Below are 19763 nucleotides of genomic sequence, written 5' to 3' on the forward strand. Positions count from 1 at the left end.
AGGATGTTATTTGGGTTCTTTTCTGACTCTGGTGCCATAGGCTGGGGAGCCCAGTTTGGGGTTTAGACCCCACACTTCTCAGGGAACTACCCCCTGCAGTCTCTGAAATATCCCTCCAGAACTTCAGCTGCCACCTGTGGGAGCTCGCCAGCCCTCTTACTTCTCCTCCACACATCCTACCAGTCTCTTTTTGTGAAGTGGTTTCTTCTGTCTGTCCATGGTTATAAGGCTTCTCTCCAGCTAGTGTTCAGTTGGTTATTCAGGATTGTTCTCTACAATTTAGTTGTAATTCCAGATTGGTCCTGGGAGGATGTTAGTATAGCTTCCACGTACTCCTCCACCTTCTTCGATCTACCACTGATGTTAATTTGAATTGATATAGAGTTGTCCACACAGATGAGATAAAATAGAAAATATAGTCATTTTCATATACTCAAGATAGACTTTATATCATAAGAACCCTGACCAGAATCCATAATAGTTCTTTGTGGCAGAGACAGTAATACTCACAAAATATTTTATGTGTTCCCTAACACTTTCTAGCTTCCCTTACAGTTAGGTTAGGACCATATAACTTATTCCAGGAAACAGGCTGTGAGTTCTTCATGCTCTATGCTCTCCTGTCACAGTGAACCTAAAAGTCGCATATTGAGTTGGCAGAATCCCCAAATGGTGTTGCTTCCATCTTCCTGGGTTCCTGAGTGACTGTGTCAAACACAGTCCTTCATAATCATTGGACATATAGGATAAACAAGAAATAAACCATTGTTGTATTAAGACACTGAGATTTCAGGGTTAATTTGTTACCATGGAATAAACTAGTCAATCATGATAAATTTGTCCCTCATTTTAAATGTACTTTTTCAATATTTACTTATATTTTTAGTATAACTACATGGTTATCCTTGTTTATGATTGATATGGGATTATTGACCCCAACTTCACTGAAAATACAAAATCTACTTCTGAATAGCCTCCAACCACTTCTAACTTGATGAATATGGTAAGAGCAGCAGTCCCACAAATAAATTAAGAACTGTTACATGTGTTAGAATATATGACATCCTGATGCCTTTGTTAATCTGTAGCACATGATAAATATATTGCAGGCAAGAAGAATTTCATAAATGCTGTCCATGTAATTTGGAGTGTGTTTTGTCATTTCTATTTTCCCCTCTATTGGAAAATTTGGGATTTTGTTCTTTTTAATTCTAGCTCTTCTGCTTGCCCACAGATACTTTTAAAATAACTAATTAAAATATATCTACTTGGTTATGGATTTCACACCAGGAATTAACTGTTCCTTTGACAGGTCTTAACCAAGTTGAAACACATCCTTTATAAATATTTTTGGCTTTGAACAATGGTATCACCAGTGTAGACATACTCTGCAGGGCAAGAAAAATGAGGTAATGATATATGTAGGTAGACTTATGAATGGACACAATTTCTACCAGTTACTTGTGTAAAGATCAGCCTAAGACTAGAAATTAAGCATGTCTTGCACTTGTGACATGTTGCTCAAAGGAAACAGTTGCATGTGACAGTTCTCACATCGTCGTCGGCGGCGGCGGCGGCGGCGGCAGCCGTCCGTCTCGAGAGACGATGGCGTAGCTTCTTGAGAGTCTATCTGCACCACCGAGAATGGCTGTGCAGTCCGACTCGGGAGTGACAATCCCTGCCACACTTGTTACAGGTGAAGGCAGATGGCTGTTGTTGCTGCTGTTGACGCTGCTTCTGCCTCGATCTTTTCTGGACCACCTCCTCGTTGCGCGCAGCCTCTGCGCGTGACGTACCTTGCCTGACCGTGAGCCTCCAGGCTAGGCGGTCGTCTGCTTGAACTTCCCATGTGTTGAGATTGATGGAGCATTGTGTCATGTCCTTTTTGCAGATGTCTTTGAACCGCAGTTTTGGGCGCCCTGTCATCCTCTGGCCTTCTGCTAGCTCGCCGTAGGGGAGGTCTTTGGGAATACGGCCTGCATCCATTCTTTTGACATGGCCGAGCCACCTGAGGCGTCTCTCACTAAGAACTGCATGCAAACTGCTCATGTTGGCTCGCTTCAGCACCTCGGTGTTGGGGACCTTATCCTGCCAGGCGACATGCAGGACGCGTCGCAGGCACCTCATGTGGAAGCTGTTGAGTTTCCTTTCGTACCTTGCGTAGGTGGTCCACGTCTCACTGCCATAGAGGAGAGTGCTGAGTACGCAGGCTTGGTAGATGCGCAGTCTGGTTTTCTCAGTGAGGCTGGAATTGTTCCACACTCGCCGGTTCAGTTTGGCCATAACTGTGGCTGCCCTGGTGATTCTCCGGTTGACCTCCAAGTCAACTGACAGAGAGCTCGAGATGGTGGACCCGAGGTAAGTGAAATCATTGACAACCTCCAGGGTGTATCCGTCGATGGTGATGCATGGGGGAGTCCCCGTGCCTTGAGCCATAACGTTTCGTCTTCGTCAGACTGATGGCTAGTCCGAACTCCTTGCATGCGTGGGAAAGGCAAGTGACTAACTGCTGGAGTCCCTCTTTGGAGTGTGATGTCAAGGCTGCGTCGTCGACAAAGAGCATCTCACGGATAAGCACCTCTTTGACTTTGGTCTTGGCTCGTAGACGGGCCAGGTTGTAGAGCTTCCATCGGATCTGGTGTGAATGAAGACACCCTCGCTGCAGTCCTTAAAGGCGTATTGGAGGAGCATGGAGAAGAAGATTCCGAACAGCGTAGGCGCGAGGACGCAGCCCTGCTTTACTCCGCTGCTGACTGGGAAGGCCTCAGAGGTTGCGCCGTTGTAGGATACCGTGCTGTGCATGTTGTCATGAAAGGACATGACCACAGCAAGCAGATGTGGTGGACAGCCAATCTTCCGTAGCAAGCTGAAGAGTCCGCTTCGACTGACCAGATCAAACGCCTTCGTGAGGTCGATAAAGGCGAAGTAGAGTGGTTTATGCTGCTCGTGACACTTCTCCTACAGCTGGCGTAGGGAGAAGATCATGTCCACTGTTGATCGGCCAGCTCTGAAGCCACACTGGGACTCTGGGTAGACGCGGGAAGCAAGGGTCTGCAGGCAGGCAAGAGCGACCCGGGCGAATACTTTGCCGACGACGCTGAGGAGAGAGATGCCCCGGTAGTTGTTGCAGTCACTGCGGTCTCCTTTGTTCTTGTACATGGTGATAATGTTGGCGTCTCTCATATCCTGGGGGATGTAACCCTCCTTCCAGCAGAGACAGAGTAGATGGTGGAGCGGCTGTAGCAGGACTGGTTTCCCACTCTTTAGGATTTCTGGAGGGATTCCGTCGCTTCCTGGTGCTTTCCCGCAAGCGAGGCGGTCGATGGCTTTGCTGAGCTCTGCCGCAGTAGGTGGGGTGTCTAGCTCCTCCATGACTGGTAGGTCTGGGATGGCGTTAAGAGCAGTGTCTGTTACGGTGTTCCTCGTTGCGTACAGCTCGAGGTAGTGCTCGGTCCACCGCCGCATTTGCTGTTCCTGGTCAGTGATGACCTCACCTGTCTTGGACTTAAGGGGGGCGATCTTGAAGGGGATTGGGCCTGTTGCCTTCTTGATACCCTCATACATTCCTCGTGCGTTGCCTATATCGGCGGCTTCCTGGATGCTTCTGCACAGGTTTAGCCAATAGGTGTTGGCACAGTGGCAGGCGGTCTTCTGGACTTTGTTCCTGGCAGCCCGTAGAGCTTGAAGTGTACTGGGAGTGGGCGTGGCCTTGTAAGCCAGTAGGGCCTTCCTCTTAGCCTCGATCATGGGTTCCATTTCTTCCCAGTGAGCCTCGTACCAGTCAGCGTTCTTCCACTCTTTCTTCCCATAAGCAATAATGGCGGAGTTGTATATGGCGTCGCGGAGACGTGGCCAATTGGATTCGATAATGTCATCTGCCGCCATTCCCTCGCCGAGTGCATCTTCCATCCTGTTGATGAATTGCTGGGTCTTAACTGGGTTGCTGGCACAACTGGTGTTGATGCGTGGGCGACCCTTCATCTTGGAGTGGTGCAACCTCTTCGACGTTATGCGCACCTTGCTTACCACGAGGGCATGGTCCGTGTCGCAGTCTGCACTGTGGTAGCTGCGGGTGAGGAGGGTGCTGCCAATATCCGTTCTTCTGGTGATGACGAGGTCAAGCTGGTGCCAGTGGCGGGAGCGGGGGTGCCTCCATGACACCTGGTGGATCTCTTTGCACTTGAAGAATGTGTTTGTCACGCACAGGCCGTGGTGACACGAAAGCTCAAGCAGTCGCCGACCATTCTCATTGATCTTTCCTCTCCCAAAGTTTCTGAGGCAGGTGGGCCAGGCCATGTGGTCGGCTCCTACTCTTGCGTTGAAGTCTCCAAGGAGATAAAGAGCGTTACTTCTGGGGGTCTTGGATAACACTTCGTCCAGTGCATGGTAGAACTGTTCTTTCTCTTCGGTGGTGGCGCAGAGGGTTGGGGCGTACGTGCTAAGAATGCTGACTGGGCCGATAGTTGTTGACAATCGGAGGGTAAGTAATCTCTCTGTGCCTCCTGTGGGTGGCTCTATGGAGTTAACAAGCGTGTTCTTCACAGCGAACCCAACACCGTGCTGTCTTGGTTGGTCCGGAGACTTCCCTTGCCAGTAGAAGGTGTAGTTGGTTTCTCTGATAGTTCCGTTGTCGGCCAACCGGGTCTCCTGTAGAGCTGCAATGTCGATGTTTAGTCGTGCCAGTTCCCTGTCGATGACGGCGGTTTTCCTGGCATTATTGATCCACGGAAGGTCTGCAGTAAGTCCGGGACACATGGTCCTGATGTTCCAGCTAGCGAGGCGAAGAGCTGGAGGCTTCTTTCTTGTTTTTTGCTTGGAATTGCCTGGTGCGAGTGTTTTGTGGCCCACTTTTTGAGAGACGCCTCTCTGATCCCCACGCACCCAGTGGGGCAGGCGAGCCATGGCGAGATGGCACCTAATTGGCTGGGGGCTGCCAATCTTTGCTTCAATCTTAATTGACATGGGCAGTTCTATCATTTAGAGTTCTGCATGTTTCTACTGCTTGAGATCTGTGTTATGCACACACATACACAGACACTCACCTCCAGGCACAGGTACATTCATTAAACCATAATTGTAGAAGCTAAGTTACTTGGTTTCATTTTGACCTTGTGAGTAACTTTTATACTGCATTATAGATACTTGAAAATTAATTTCACTTTTCTTAAAAAAATAAAGAGTGAGCATTTTTTAGCAAAAGCATTCAATTTTATTGGGTGTTTTCTGGATTTCCCATTGGGCACATTATTTTTGCCAGTTCACGTTGCTTTTTACCACAGCTTGATGCTGTTGAGATATCAACATTATTCAATAGCACAAAAAGCCATTTTATCTCTAATAATATTCATGTCAAAATTGCTGCCCAAACAGAATTTCATAAATTAGAAATAACTAAATCCAAAACTAATGACAAAAAATAATTTACATTTGTTCAACACTTTAATAATTTTTTAAAATAACATTTCTGTTCTGGAAAGAATTCTTAAAGTTATCCTGACTGTGTATTGTGACAGGGAGATGGTTAAAGCATGACTTGGCTCAGAACTGAATTCATATCCCAGCTTTACCACTTCTTTCAGATGTTACTTTAATCACCCTGAGCCTACATTTGCTCATCTGTGAAGTGGTATTGATTGTAATAGTAATACCTAGCTCAAGGATTAAGCACTTGGTATGATGCCAGACCATAGTAAATATTCAATATTCAATAAATGTTAGCTCTCACATAGAAGGCACATTCTGTGTTTATCCTGCTCTCACAGCTCATGGTACAATGCCTGGTACAAAGCAAGTGTTTAATGAATACTTTTTAAATGCTCAGTTGAGTATTAATACTTCCAGTTTCAACATAAGGAAACCGAGACTGCCAGAGTTTCATTGGTTCGCATCTCTGATATTCATACCACGCTAGTCAGTTTTTCTCTATTCTCTCTGCACTTAAATTTCTCTTACACACTCAACAAGGATTCCTTAAGTGTAAAGCATTTGCATTCATATTTCTATTTAGGTCATGAACTGAGCACCTATTAAGTGTCAGACATTACACTAAGAGCTTGGGCAAACTTATTAACTCATCAAAACAACCCTACCAAGTGGATATCATTATCTCCATCTCAAATATAATTCTGCATATATTTTTGCTCACCTGCTATGCACCAGTCCCTTGAGATTTTATAGTGAATAAAACAGACAAGGTCCCTGTCCTCCAGGGATTCATGGTCTTACAGAGGACATATCCTGGAGCAAATAATGCAAATGTGATGGGAGTGATAAAATAGAAGTTTCAGATGTTATGGGCACCTAGAAATTGTGACCTTGGCTGGAACCAGGAAGGCTTCTGAAGGAGCAATATATTGAGGCTGGAAGCTGGGTTTATGGGTAAATGTTAGCCAGACAAAAATGGTAGAGTATGTGCAATCAGCCTGGAAACACAAAAGAATATGTCATGTTTGAGAACCTAGAAGTACAGAATGGCCTGAGCTTAGAGGGCAAGACAGAGTAGCAGGAGATAAGACTGGAAAGCTGTACAGGACTTGGGACTGGGACTCCTATTGCCAAGGAAAGTAGAGATTTATTGAAGGGTCTTAAGCAGGAGAGTAACATGAGCAAATGCACACTCCAAAAAGATGAGTAGAATGCAGTGTTGAGCATGGATTCGAGATCCTTGCTCGCAGTGTGATATGCAGCATCAGCCTCACTTAGGAAGTTGTTAGAAGGGTAAATTCTTGGGTCTTACCCCAAACCTACAAAATCAAAGCTCTCCTGGGCTGAGGCCCATGACTGTGTTTTAACAAGTTCTCTGATTGATTCTTATGTGCACCATAGTTTGAGAACCACTAGCTTTTGTTAGAGGTTCTCATTCTTCACTGCACATTGAAATCACCTGGACAGTTTTTAAAAATACTGATGCCTGGGCTCAACTGATTTAGTTGGTCTGGGTGCAGCTGGGGTATTGGGATTTTCTTTCATTTCCCCTAGGTGACTCTAATGTATATCCAGGATTAAGAACCACTATATCAGAGAGGAAGTCTGTAAATAGGTCAGTGGTCCAGGATAGAGATGGTAGTCTGACCTAGGGAAGTGGATTAACAGAATAAATGGATTCAAAAGATATTTAGGGGCAACTACATAGTTAAGAGGGGATAAACCAACCTAGTCCTCAGCATCCTCTCTTCACATAACTACCTGCTGCTTCCATACCCTGGACTCCAGTCACCATACTCCCACCCAGAAAGGCAATGCCTACTCTCTTTGAATGTCTTCAGTCGCTTGTGTCCCCCAGATAGTGGCAGGTGAATCGGACCGTCTTCCAACCCCAAATATGAAGATCATTAAAATGACCAATAGAAAACACATTTGTGTCCTTCATGCTGGGTAAAATTCATGGGCTCTGGCCTCAACAGTACTAAATTATTGACTTTGTAAACCTGTTACATGCTTTACAAGTATTGCCTTTTTTTATTCTCATAACAAGCCTCTGCTCTTGGTATTGTTACTATTAGGACTCCTAATTGCAGATGAGGCCACAGACAGAGAGAGTTCAGTATATTGTCCAGTGTCACAGATCTGGTAAGCGGCAGAGCATAGATTTGAGCACAGATATAACTGTTTCAAGTTCCTATGTCCCTGACCACTATGCCCTACAGCTATTCTGGCAGGGAAGGTAAATCTAAGACGTGACACATAGAAGGTTTAGATACTGGGGTGGCTAGTAATGTGTATGAAAGCTAGTTGATACATCACTAAAGTAATCAAGGAGAGCTTCCCTGAAAGAAGTGGATCTCAAATGAGACCCTAAATCATGTGTCATATTTGAAATTGGGGAAAGGAGAGGAGGTCACTCCAGGACTTGGGTAGGAAAGGGAAAAGATTGATTGAGCACTGCAGGATCCTAAAGGAATGGATTGGTTTTCTGTTTGGGATATTTTTTATGCATTATTTGCTTCTTCCTCAGAGAATTACTGCCTTTGGAGTTCTTGTGTTATATTTACTGCATAGCCAGAAGCCAGCAAAGACATAAAATGGGTGACTCAAATGCAGAGGATGTTCTTATTGGCTGGCACACTCTGTGAGCTACAGCCTGCATTTTGCAATCAAAGTACATCCTTTAGAATGGAAACTTTGACCTACTCAAGGTCTTCTCTTGGTGAGATAATGGAACAAATGGTCATATTTTAAGTCTTCACAAATGAGGTGGTAGGGGAATTTTTATAATTTTTATAAAAGCAAAAGGTAATTGAGTATGGATAAGACACCAAACTCCATGTCTTCACTACAAATAACCCTGGAACAGGGTCCTGGTAGAGACTCAGATAGGAGGCTAGGCTGCAGGTTTAATCTGATTTGCCCCAGAAGTAATATTTATTATTATTATTATTTATTATTACAGAAGTAATAATAAACCCACAAATGTTGATGCCCTACAGTGTGAAACTGTCTATTATTACCACCATTGCAATATTTCTCTGATGGTATTATTTTAAGAGCTACAGATACAATTGCTCAGAAAGGATGAGTACCCTGGCACTGGTCACACTGTGAGAGTGTGAAAGAGGTAGGGTCTGATTTCAAAGTTTTCTGATTCTAAAATCCATGCTCTTTGTTCTAAGTGTTATCCCCTCTGTGCTGGGCTACATAATCTTTTGAAGCTTGGTTTCTTACCTTGAAATGAGGGAAACCTGTTCTGCTACTTTAAGTGTTATAAAGATCTCTATTTGCATTGGGTCTGCAGGCTGCAGAATGCCAAGTGCGGGAGGTCTTTAAGATTTACTGAAAGTGACTGCCCTCTGATAAGTGTCATACACACAGCATCTCATTTAACCTCTTATCAGTTCTACAAGGTAGCTATTATCATTATTATTCCTACTGTACTTTAGAGTTAAGGGAGTTGAAAAAAGTTAAAAAGCTGAGATTGAGAAAGATCTGATAACTTTCTCAGTGGCCCTCAGTTTTCAAGTGGAAAGGCAAGAATTTGAACCTGGACAGTAGACCAGAGCTGTCTGCCAACCACATCTACAGCCTCCACACTGGAGGTGAACAAAGGGGAGACAGGTGGTAAGAGAGGGAAGGAAAGGGATTTGGAAGTTGCAGCCACACACTGAATGCAGTAATGCAGCCACAGTCCAAATCTCAGAATGTCCTCAAAACAGGAGCTTGGGCAGCCACATCATCTGTTTGGAGCCCGACATTGTCCTGGCTGTAACTTTCCAGACTTCAGTGCACCAGGAGAGCAGCATTCCCTGAGCACTTTGTCTCTGGAGGAGGATAAAAAACATGGGGCTATGGAGAAAAGGAGGGCCATGCCAGCTGATAAGAGTGCTTTTCAGGGAGGTGCCTCCACCCCCTCTGCAGTAGCTCTTGGCAGCCTGCTTCTCACACGCTGATCCCTGGGACCCGAGGGGCCAGGCTGGGAAATGGAAAGGAAACAAGGGGAACAGATTGAGCTAAACCCAGGTCAGCAGGTGGTTCGCATTGCAGCTGCTTACAGCACACCTGCCTCAGTTCCCAGAGCCCAGAATTAAGGATGCTTTATCAGGGTTGAGACTGCTTATAGGCCAGCAAAGTTTTTTTTTTTTTTTTCCTCCCAATTTCTGCAGAGAATGGCACTTCCAACGACACAGCCACTAAGCTGCAAGACAGCAAACTAGAAGTTAGCAGGTTGGTAATTTGATCCTAGCTCTCACTGGTAATTGTGTGACTGCGGGCAGGTCCCATTCCCTCTTTAGGTCACAGTTAATTAACTCAGTACTTTAGTCGGTCAGACAATCATCAGAGCAGGCTGTGCATTTGGCATCAGGCTAGGTTTCAGTGTTGCAGAAGTGAGCAAAGTTGCACCCATCACTGCCCCCACAGAGATGACAGCTGGTAGGTAAATGTCAATAATCACAGGAATACATGTAAAATTACAATTGTGATAAATGCTAGTAAAGGAGAGGTGCATAGTGTCTGGAGAGCATGTGACAGGAGAAAGTCACCAAATTTGGGGGAGTCAAAGAGGAGTGTGCTGCAAAGGTGAGAGATGAAGGACAATTACCAATTTAGGGGTACACAAGAGAAAGTGCTCCTGGAGTGAGGAACAGCATGTGCAAAGACTCTGCAGCAGGAGGAAGGCAGCCCATCCAAAGCCTCAGCAAGGGACCCAGTGGAGTATCTCAAAAGAGGATGTGATGCCCCACAGGCCACAGAGCTCAGCAGGACATGCACCCCAGCCTGAGGTCACTACATCACCTCTACAGCTCCTTCCAGACACAATTCTGGGTCATTTTCATTTTAGTCCTTATGCTGAAGTGGGTCTATTTGCTCTGAGGCTAAGTATCATACATTTTTCCTGAAACCAGAATAATTATTCAAATAACGCATAAAGTAATCTGCCTATTTCTGTTTAAAATGTCTACATATTTGAATCACGCTTCCTCTTTGCTTAACCAAAGGCTGCCTTACAGCTGTAAAATGATGATTTTGAAAGAATCCAGAACTGGCTGTGCCTCAATATCATTGGAACATGTGAGCACTGGAGAATTCAGGCATTGCTAAGAAAAGCTAGTGCTCAAGGACATCCCCCTGCCACACTGTCAAGGTCAATCCTCTAAGGCTTTGAGGTTAATGAGGAGGCTCTAAGCCTGGGACCTATGATGACTTCTCCATCACCCTAGAGGTTAGGGTGCTCACATGTGGCTGCTTTTTTAACTGAGATATAGATCTATTTGCATAATAGGCCTGCTTCCTCCCTCCTTCCCTTCCACAAAAAAATTATTTCCATGGACATAAGAAAAGTGAAGTACACAAGAGAATTGCATAGATGAGCATAATAACCCCAAATGTGTTGTTGGGTGCTCAAATGTATTACTCACTTGGGCAGATAAGTTTGGGAAACATGGGACCACACAAGTCTGCTTTGTGTCAACTTTCTCACTAATGTGTCTCGTGGCTCCCCAGGAAGAAGAGAGAACGAGCAGACTTCATCTGGCCACAGAACCCTCTCTCATTGAGCAGCTTGCAGTTCTAATGTTCCCCAGAATATAACTTTGAGAAATGCTCATCTAGGTTTTTCAGAGACTTATGGAACATAATAGCTTAAGGTTTGTCGTTTCTCAGATGAAGGGATTGTGACAGAGAGGTTCTGACTTTGGCCTAAGATCCTCCAGCTAAGGCCAGAACACAGGCACTTCATGATCACTCCAGGGCTCCCCAGTTCCTGTAGCTGATTTCTTTCATAAATCACAAAGGGCAGGGAGGGAAATTAACATCTGATGAGTGCTCACCCTAAAATAGGGACAATTCTATAAGCTATTTGCTAAAGTATAAGACCTACTATGTGCTAGCACCATGCTAGGTGCTTCACACACTTAACATCTCACTTAACTCTCCTAAAAACATGTTGAGGTAGTTGTCTTATCCCAGTTTTACAGATGAGGAAACTGAAGCTTAAGAAGGCTCAGTAACTTGTTGGATCCCTTTAAGTAAGGAAATTGCAAAACCAAAATTGGACCCAAGTCTGTCTGATTTTCCTCAAAGTATGCCACACATTGTCTCACTCAGTCCTCTCAATAGCCGTGCAAGATAAAAATTATTCCCACTTTGCAATTGAAGAAACTGAGGCCCAAAGCAGTTAAGAGACTTGACAAGGTCATACAACCAGGGAGTTAAATAGCTGGGCACAAACTCCCTTCCTCCCAATTCCCAAGCACGTGTCCCTCCACCACTCAGAGTCCCTAGAGGTGCAAATTAGCCTGACAGCCCCACTGGTCTGAGTTTTTGTCTTTATATAAACTGAGGGAGCACAGCTATGAGCTGGAGAGATTCCCAAGCCGCAGGATGTGCTTGAACTGATGGCTTAGACGACACACTTCTGAACTTAAGCAGCACTGAACTCAGTTCCCCTTGACTTTGGAAGAAAAGCCCAGGGAAAGAGTTCCCTCTGTTTGACAGGCAAATCAAAACAACACTGCTTCTGCTTGACCTCTGCTAGTAGGAAGATTATTTGTCTAAGTAAAGAGCCTTAATACACATGTCCATATTTTAACCTAATGAGTTGTCAATGGAAAAGGTCTGCCCTTGGTCTGGTTCACCAGCTGATCTTTCCTTGCCTCAGTGGAAAAGACCAGTGCACTAAACAGAATCTTGTTTCCATGGAAGCTCATTCTCTGGCTTTTTCTTTCCAGCACTTGAAAAGGTAATTACTTGATTTCTCTATATTTTTGGATTTCATGCAGTGGGGCTGTCAAGCTCCACGATTGAGGATGTCCTTCTCTATCATGCCAGGCTATTTTAGGGAACTTCAGCTGCATTTCCGTTTTCATCTTCCGTTTTCATCTTCCCTTCAGGTTATTAGCTATCAGGCAGCAGTGTCTGCCTTCCACTCATTCCTTCTCATTAAAGGGACTTGACCCTGGAAAGAGTGAAAGACATTGAAAAGTCGGGGAAATTTGTCAAGAAATGGGAGCCCCAGCTCACCTTCCTTTCAGGTGCAGACTATCCAACTAAGACTACACATCCACATCAGGGGGGGGATGCTGTCCCATCTGGCGCATTCTTCTCTGGATCTTTGATGCCCCATTGTGGCCCATGTCAGAAATACAGCCAACATGGACTGCCCAATAACACCAAAGGCAGCCACCATTTCCTGAGGGCTTGCTGCATGCCAAGCACTGGGCTGAGCACTTTATATCTGTTGTCTCAGTGAATTCTCATGAAAGCCTTAGGTAGAGTTAATATCCTGGTCATTCAGATGAAGCACAGAGAGGTTAACTAACTGCCCAAGGTCACACAACTACTAAGTTGCAGAACTAGGAAAGGACACCCCTACTGCTCTCATTTTGGGGGGACAGGGGGACTGTTTTACAGCCTCCCCAGAAACCAGAAGAAATCAGCCAGTCATGACAGGTGACCAAAGGTAAATAACTTCTCTGCCTCACCCCCAAGTGGAGGCTCTGTGTGTGAAATCAACCCATGCGTACAAGGAACAAAGTGAGGACATTGGGTTAGTTAATTGTCAGAACCAATTGGAAAACCAAACAGGGCATTTAAGTAGGAAACCAACATAGAACAGAGCAGAGGAATTCCAGTTTGAGGAGGGCAGACCCCATTTCAAATGGCTCTTACTGCTTTCCCAGCTGTGGGACCTGGGGCAGGGTTCTGAACTGGAACTCAGGTTCCTCCTCTATAAAATGGGGTAGTAATGATACCTACCTCATAAAGTTTGTGGAATTTTCCAAACTGCTCTGTGGAATATTTGCTTTTGGTGACATAACTGTGTAAAAGACAAAGCTAAATGCAGTTAAAAAGTCTTATTTACTCTAGAATTTCTCAGACTTCTTATTATGCTGACATGTATTATAAATTTTCAAAAGGGAATAGCCTTTTCTGACCCCAGAGTCCTCTTTTGGGGAGAGTGAACATTAACATTTGTTTCTTAGGAACCTTTAGAAAAGGCTGAAATATAGGTCTTGGTGTACCTGAGCTTGATATAGACATCAATAAATACTAAGCCCCTCTTTTTTGTGCCAAAATTGTTCAATAACCATACTTGTTCTTGCTAGACTTAAGCTTCGGGGAGGTAGGGTCTGGGTCTGCCTTGTTCTTTACTGTATTCCAGTATCTTGGCATATAAAGACATTCCATAGAAATCTGATGGATGAATGAATGAGTATATGAGTGAACCAATAAAGTAATGAATGAACTTTAATGTCGTCCTAGCCTGCTCATTTTCATCGCTGTCATTCTCTGCTGTTTCTAGTAGCATTTGATGGGGCCAGTGGGAGAACTCAGATGCCTCTGCAAAACTTAGTAATAGGGATGCTTCTTTTGCACTGTTTTTCCTTTTTAATTTCAACCTCTGTGAGCACGATATCTTCTGACAGAATTTCCAACTTTGGCCCCCAACCAAATCACTTTGCTGCTTCTCAGTGAAATAAACTTTTCCTTTGCATATGTATTTTGAACAGGAAATTTCTGAGTATTCACAGTGGGTTTGCACCTGATTCCAAAGGAATCAAATCAAAGTTCATGAGAGCTTAAAAACAACATCAGGGATACCATGTTTCCCACATGCACCTAATGGCAAGCAGTGATCGGTAGACCACAGGTCAGTAATGTGACTGTTTTCAGGTGGTTTTCTTTATGTAGAGCAGAATTTCCAACTCATGTTCTCTGTGTATTATGCAAAAGATAGAACATCTGAATTTAAGTTAAAAAATAGTTGAGTTGGTCAAAGTCTAACAGATATCCTTACTACAGAACTTCTCAGAGACTTCATGCATTTCAACACAGAATTTTCCCAAATGCATCTGACCATTTTTCTGGAGCTCTTCTGGAAACCTTTCTCTGGGGTATCCAATAAGATCAATATTCAGCAAAACACTCTTTGGGAAATGCTACCCTAGAATATATGGCCAAAAGTTACAGTCCTTATGGTCTTGGAAATAGTCCTGCTTCTCACAACTGTGAGAGGGAGAGGATAAGGCAACTCCTGAATTGAACAGGGTGATTTAAAAAATGAAAACAATGTAAAGCCAGATGCATTTCTATGCAGTTCGTAAAAACAAAACAAAGATGACTAGTCCTGATGCTTCAGAAGTATGACCATACATTTTTTAGTCTTCTTATTTACATCTTGGTACAAATAACTTCTTTTCTATGCTATTTCATAGCATAGATGAGACTTTTTTTATGGCATGAAGCTGGGTTCTCATTTTCTAATTTCTGAGTAAAAATTTCATCATTTTCAAATTTATGAATAAAAGTGGCTTTTAAAAGAAAGGGGCTTGGAAAACTCACAGACTTCTTACACTACTCTTTGTCTGCGAGTTGATATATACTGAAAAGAGGAATAAAGCCCATCCTGTTTGCATGTGATTCTTCCCTACTTATTAACCTTTACTGTGATCAAAATTAACCAGAAATTACTGTACACAGCAGACTCAATTATAGTCTAAAGGATAAAACTAGGCTTGTTTGGAAATAAAGAGAGAACTTTAATTTCTAGGGCAGGGATCAGCAGCTATAGCTGCCTGCCACCTGTTGTTGTACATAAAATGTTACTGGAATACAGGAGTGCTCATTTATTTACATACTGTCTATGGCTGTTTTCACACTTCGTTAGGGGAGTTGAGTCATTGCAACAGAGATCTACCTCATGACCCTCAAAGCTACAATATTAATTACATGGTTGCCAATCTCTTTTATAGATTCATAGGAAGATGGAAATTAAATAACATTCTATTGATGGGAAACCGAAACCAGAGATGTTAGGAAATTATCTGGATTTATTTATGCTGGGGTACTCTGATCCTTGTATCCTAGTAGCTCTAACACTCATGGAAGACAGCTAAGTGGTAGCGGCCTTCTGGAGTGCTGTTTGAGAAGATTAATCTTCCATGATCCAGCGGTGGGAGAGCAGCAGAATATGTGCCATGTAGGCACTGTCTATACACACTCTGCTCCATACTATTATTAATATTTACATTACCATCTCCTTCCTTGTATGTTTGCAGTGTAAGCACTTTCTTCATGGGACCAAAATGGTGCTGCATGGGGCCTCATTAGAAACACTGCTGCCTGGCAGTTCAGGAGTGATTCTTATATAGGTTCATTCAGACATCTTTCTTAGCAACTTTCAGCCCACATACTGCCTAAAAGAATTTAACCTGGGGTTTCATTCAAACTAGATTTGTCTGTTACAACAATCTTTATTTACAGTGAAATGTGTTCATGGGGGCCAGAATGGGGGTGTAAACTGGAAAGTTGTGAGTTTACTGGCTTTTGTGACTCAGGCTGAAAGTTTCCATGTTTGTGTTTCCATGCAGCTAGACAATCCAGATGAGCAGGCAGCACAGATCCGACGGGAGCTGGATGGACGACTTCAAATGGCAGACCAAATCGCCAGGGTAAGGACTCTGGGGACATTTGCTAGGGGACCAGGCCAAAGTCCCACACACAAAGACAGATTATTATGGACCATCAAGAGATAAAACTGAGAAGCAGAGTGGAGGAAAGATGAGGACAATCACTCTGATTGGGTCTCCACCCTTTTTTTTTTTTTAGGGCAGTTCTCCCAGAGATAGCACATGTATTTACCACACTCCAATCATTACCCAGACTCCAGTCTCACCTTTCTCCTGAGTCCCAAGCTGTTATTTCCAAATGTCTATTGAGCATTTCAACTTGGACAGTCCCCTGGAAATTCAAGTGACATGTGTTGAAAATCTGACTCCTTATCTTCTTCCTCTCACCACATACACATACCTACATTTACTCCTTCCAACTGTTCTCCATCTAGTTACTATAAATGAAACCTCCTAATCACTCTCAACTTCTTCCTCCCCACAACATTCCACTCTCAACCAACCACCCAGTTCATTGATTCCACCTCCTAAATGTGGCTCGGATCCTTCACTGCTTTCCAGCACCACTGCTAGTACTTTGATTCACACCCTCATCCATATAAATCCCCATTTGTACTCAAAGAGTTTTATTGAAATGTTTTGTATCTTGTTTTTGGACACCTTCAAAGTTTATAATAGAGTCAGTGTGGTAATTAAAAATAGTATGCAATTATGGACTTGGCTAAAGTTTGTGTAAAAGGCTCTTATGTTTGAAAACCCTATTTAACATAGAAATAAACATCAGTAAGGCTTTAGAATTTATTTTTGCAAACTCAGTGTCTCCTCAGCAAGTTATCCAGAAAATGGAGGTCATTTGGTCCATTTGCTGTCTTTAGACAACTGTTACATCCCCAACTAATTATTAATTTCACTTAAAGAAAATCTCACTCACACACATACACACAGTTCAAAAACAAGATCATGACACCTTTATTCTAGTTAACTTTGAAGCTTAACATGATATTTTCAGAAACTACTATAGGCTAATTTTAATTTTTAAAAGACCATGGATGAACAACAGTTATATAGTGAGCCAAGTTGTTCATCTCAGAATGGTAGATTTAAGAGCTCTCTCTAGTTCATACCACCAAATATTCTGATACCAAGTAGGATATTAAGAGTAACTTAGAATTAGACTTTCTTAGATAATGAACTAGGTAGTTAAAGTGAATCTTGGTCATTATTTACAGAGAGTAGAGAATAACTTCAAAGTAGATGGAAGGTCCTCCAAACACTTAGGATATAGAGGATTTTTATGAGAGAATCTATCAACTATTACCTCCTGTTCTCCTCAAAACTGACGTCTTTGCAGTCATTGCTCATTCATGCCAGTGGCCCCTTGCCAAAGTTAGTTAGTCCTGGAAGTGAGCTCTTCACCTAAGCGGGATCAATCACATTTCTCAGCCTGCCCTGACCATGGTGATTGGTCCAGAAATGTGTGCCTGATGCAACTGAACCAATGAACCCTTTCCCTGGGACCTATGGATTGCCTGTCAACAGGGCTGTGCCTTTTAGTGGTAGGAAGGTATCTGAAAGAATGAAGCCAACATATACAGAAAAACCAAGACAGGGAATATACTGAAATCCTCAGGATATTCAAGTCCCTGAATCCACTTATTCTGGAGAGTTAGCCATGGAACAACTTTTCCCTCAGTTTAGTTGGTTTCCAAGAAAAATAAATTCTCTTTTTGCTTAAACTAGCCTGGCTAATACTGAGGGAAATTGAAAAATAACTTATATACTAAAAATTAAATAAAACATCAAGGTCTCAGATATTGGCTAATTCACAAAGAGATACTGAAACCAAAGCACCTCTGCTTTTCTTTTAACATGCCCTGATTTTTCTGTTTCTGGCATCACAGTGGATTTTAGTGAGGGTGTGCAATTCAATCCATATGGCTGAACATCAGCTCCTATAAATATCAAAACCAGAAACTCCTAGACATAGATGTCATCCATACATAATTCACTGTGTTCTCTGAATTAATAGATGGGTAGAGTATTTTAATCAAAAGTTAGAGGCACCAACTCAAGGAAGCTTATGTAACAGAGGGGATTAGTTCTAGGGATCAGATTGTGTCTCACACAGCCCATGGGCAAAATGCCACCAAAACCCAAGAACGGACTGGAACCAGGGGCCACCAAGTGGTCAGGACTTCCCTCGTCTCTTAACTCTGTGTGTCTCATTCATTATTCCTTTTTTTTTTTTTTTCTCTGCAAACCATCTTTCTGTGCTTCTCAGATGGGAAATGTGGCTGCTACAGAACTCTGCATGTTTCCAGTATGGCCAGATAGGAAATAACTTAGCCAATCAATCTCTCTCTCAAATATTTTTCTCTAGTTCCTCTTTCTCCTTTTCTTACTGCTGCCTCCAAATTCACAATTTCAAAAGTCAGGCCTCTGATTGGCCCCACTTTGTTCAAGGGCCAACCCATGGAGCAATTAATTAATCCACTGTGGAAAGGGGGTGAGGGCCTCACTGAACCACAGGTGCTAGAAATATACTGCTGAGAATGAGGGTGGTACCTGAGAGGTCAGGCTGTAGGTGGAATGGTCATTAGGAATTTGAAGAAACCCCAAGACATGCCCAAAATTATTAACTATTACGTATGTGGTGTTTACTATGTGCCAGACTCTCTTCTAAGCATTTTATATTTGATAACCTACCTAACCCTCTAATAACCTTATGAAAAGGGTGCTATCATTATTCCCATTTCAGAGGAGGCTGAAGCAGAAATATCATAGGACTTGACCAAGGTCACCCAATGACCAGAATCTGCAGTCCTAACCAGTATGAACGCATTATTACCATTAAAAAATGCCTTCCCAAATACAGGCCCTCATTTTCCTCATCGCCCCAATACACAGCTCCAACATGCCCTTCACCCAGGCCTTCACCTTACCTCATCCTGACCTCTCCTTGCTAATCAGTCTTTTATTAAATGTGTCAAGCTGTGCAATTTCACCTGAACATGAGAGTTCCTTTAGACCTGTGACAAACAATCCCTGGAGTTACAATAATTCTCCCTACTTTAGGCACATCAGAAAGTTTGAGTGATGTGCTCAAGTTCACTCAACTAGTAAGTAGGAAGCTGTGTGCTCTAATTTCAAGTTTCATACTCTTTCTTTTCAGTGGTTAGATGATAGACAGGAAATTACACCAGGACAGAACTGCCCCCAGGTTCTCTCTTGCTGATGATTGCTCTTCCAGGAACTGCTTTCTCTCTTCCACAAAAATTTGTTGTATATTCTCTTCTGTTTATCCAGAAGGCCAAATGAAGCAACAACATCAGGCAAAACTGGTTCCTGGAGTTCTGAATCCTTTCTACTTTGATTTCCTTAGATTCTGGAAAAGAGGTTGTAGGACCCCTGGTGGTTCTGCCAGCAGCATTCTCATCATCACGCACATATGAAAGGCACATGTTTGTTCTTTCTTCCTAGAAGAGAAGGGAAGCAAGTGCAATCCTGACACTTTAATCTGTTGATTCAATCACACCAACATCCTACGAATTATCAGACAGGGACAGCTGCCCAAGCCCTTGCTGTGAACACCAGACATGTGCTGCCTTCAAATTTTCCTGAGCTCTGAATATATATTTTTTAAATCTGGTACAAAAGACTTCTTAATCCCCATTTAAACATTTCTCCAAATCCTCTCAGGATGATATTAAAGGGTCCCCAAATTTCATCCAGAAATTAAATCTAGGTTTTTTAAATTATGTGATCAGAAGTTGACATTGGAGCTTAAACAAGCAGTTTGTGTCACTAGCACTGCTGTGATATCTGCCAGTCCTTTTGGCCATGTTCTAGGGTAAAATTCCAAAATTCTTGAGCTAATTAGATAAGTCAACTAATACAGCTTTTGTAGTATTAGTGGCAGAG

General features: G+C 43.1%; 1 protein-coding gene across 8 annotated transcripts in view; it reads left to right on the forward strand.

Annotated features, from left to right (window-relative positions):
- The window catches only part of CADPS (calcium dependent secretion activator), a 527617-nt gene that overhangs the window by 243684 nt on the left and 264170 nt on the right, over positions 1–19763 (forward strand). For all 8 annotated transcript variants that reach the window (XM_090283896.1, XM_090283897.1, XM_090283900.1 and 5 more), the window contains exon 4: positions 15804–15884. In XM_090283896.1, the coding sequence (XP_090140022.1) occupies positions 15804–15884 (81 nt within the window). The remainder of the gene's footprint in view (positions 1–15803; positions 15885–19763) is intronic.

This window comes from Furipterus horrens, unplaced genomic scaffold (assembly GCF_987537825.1).
Source record: "Furipterus horrens unplaced genomic scaffold, mFurHor1.1.pri manual_scaffold_7, whole genome shotgun sequence".
Lineage (NCBI taxonomy): Eukaryota > Metazoa > Chordata > Mammalia > Chiroptera > Furipteridae > Furipterus > Furipterus horrens.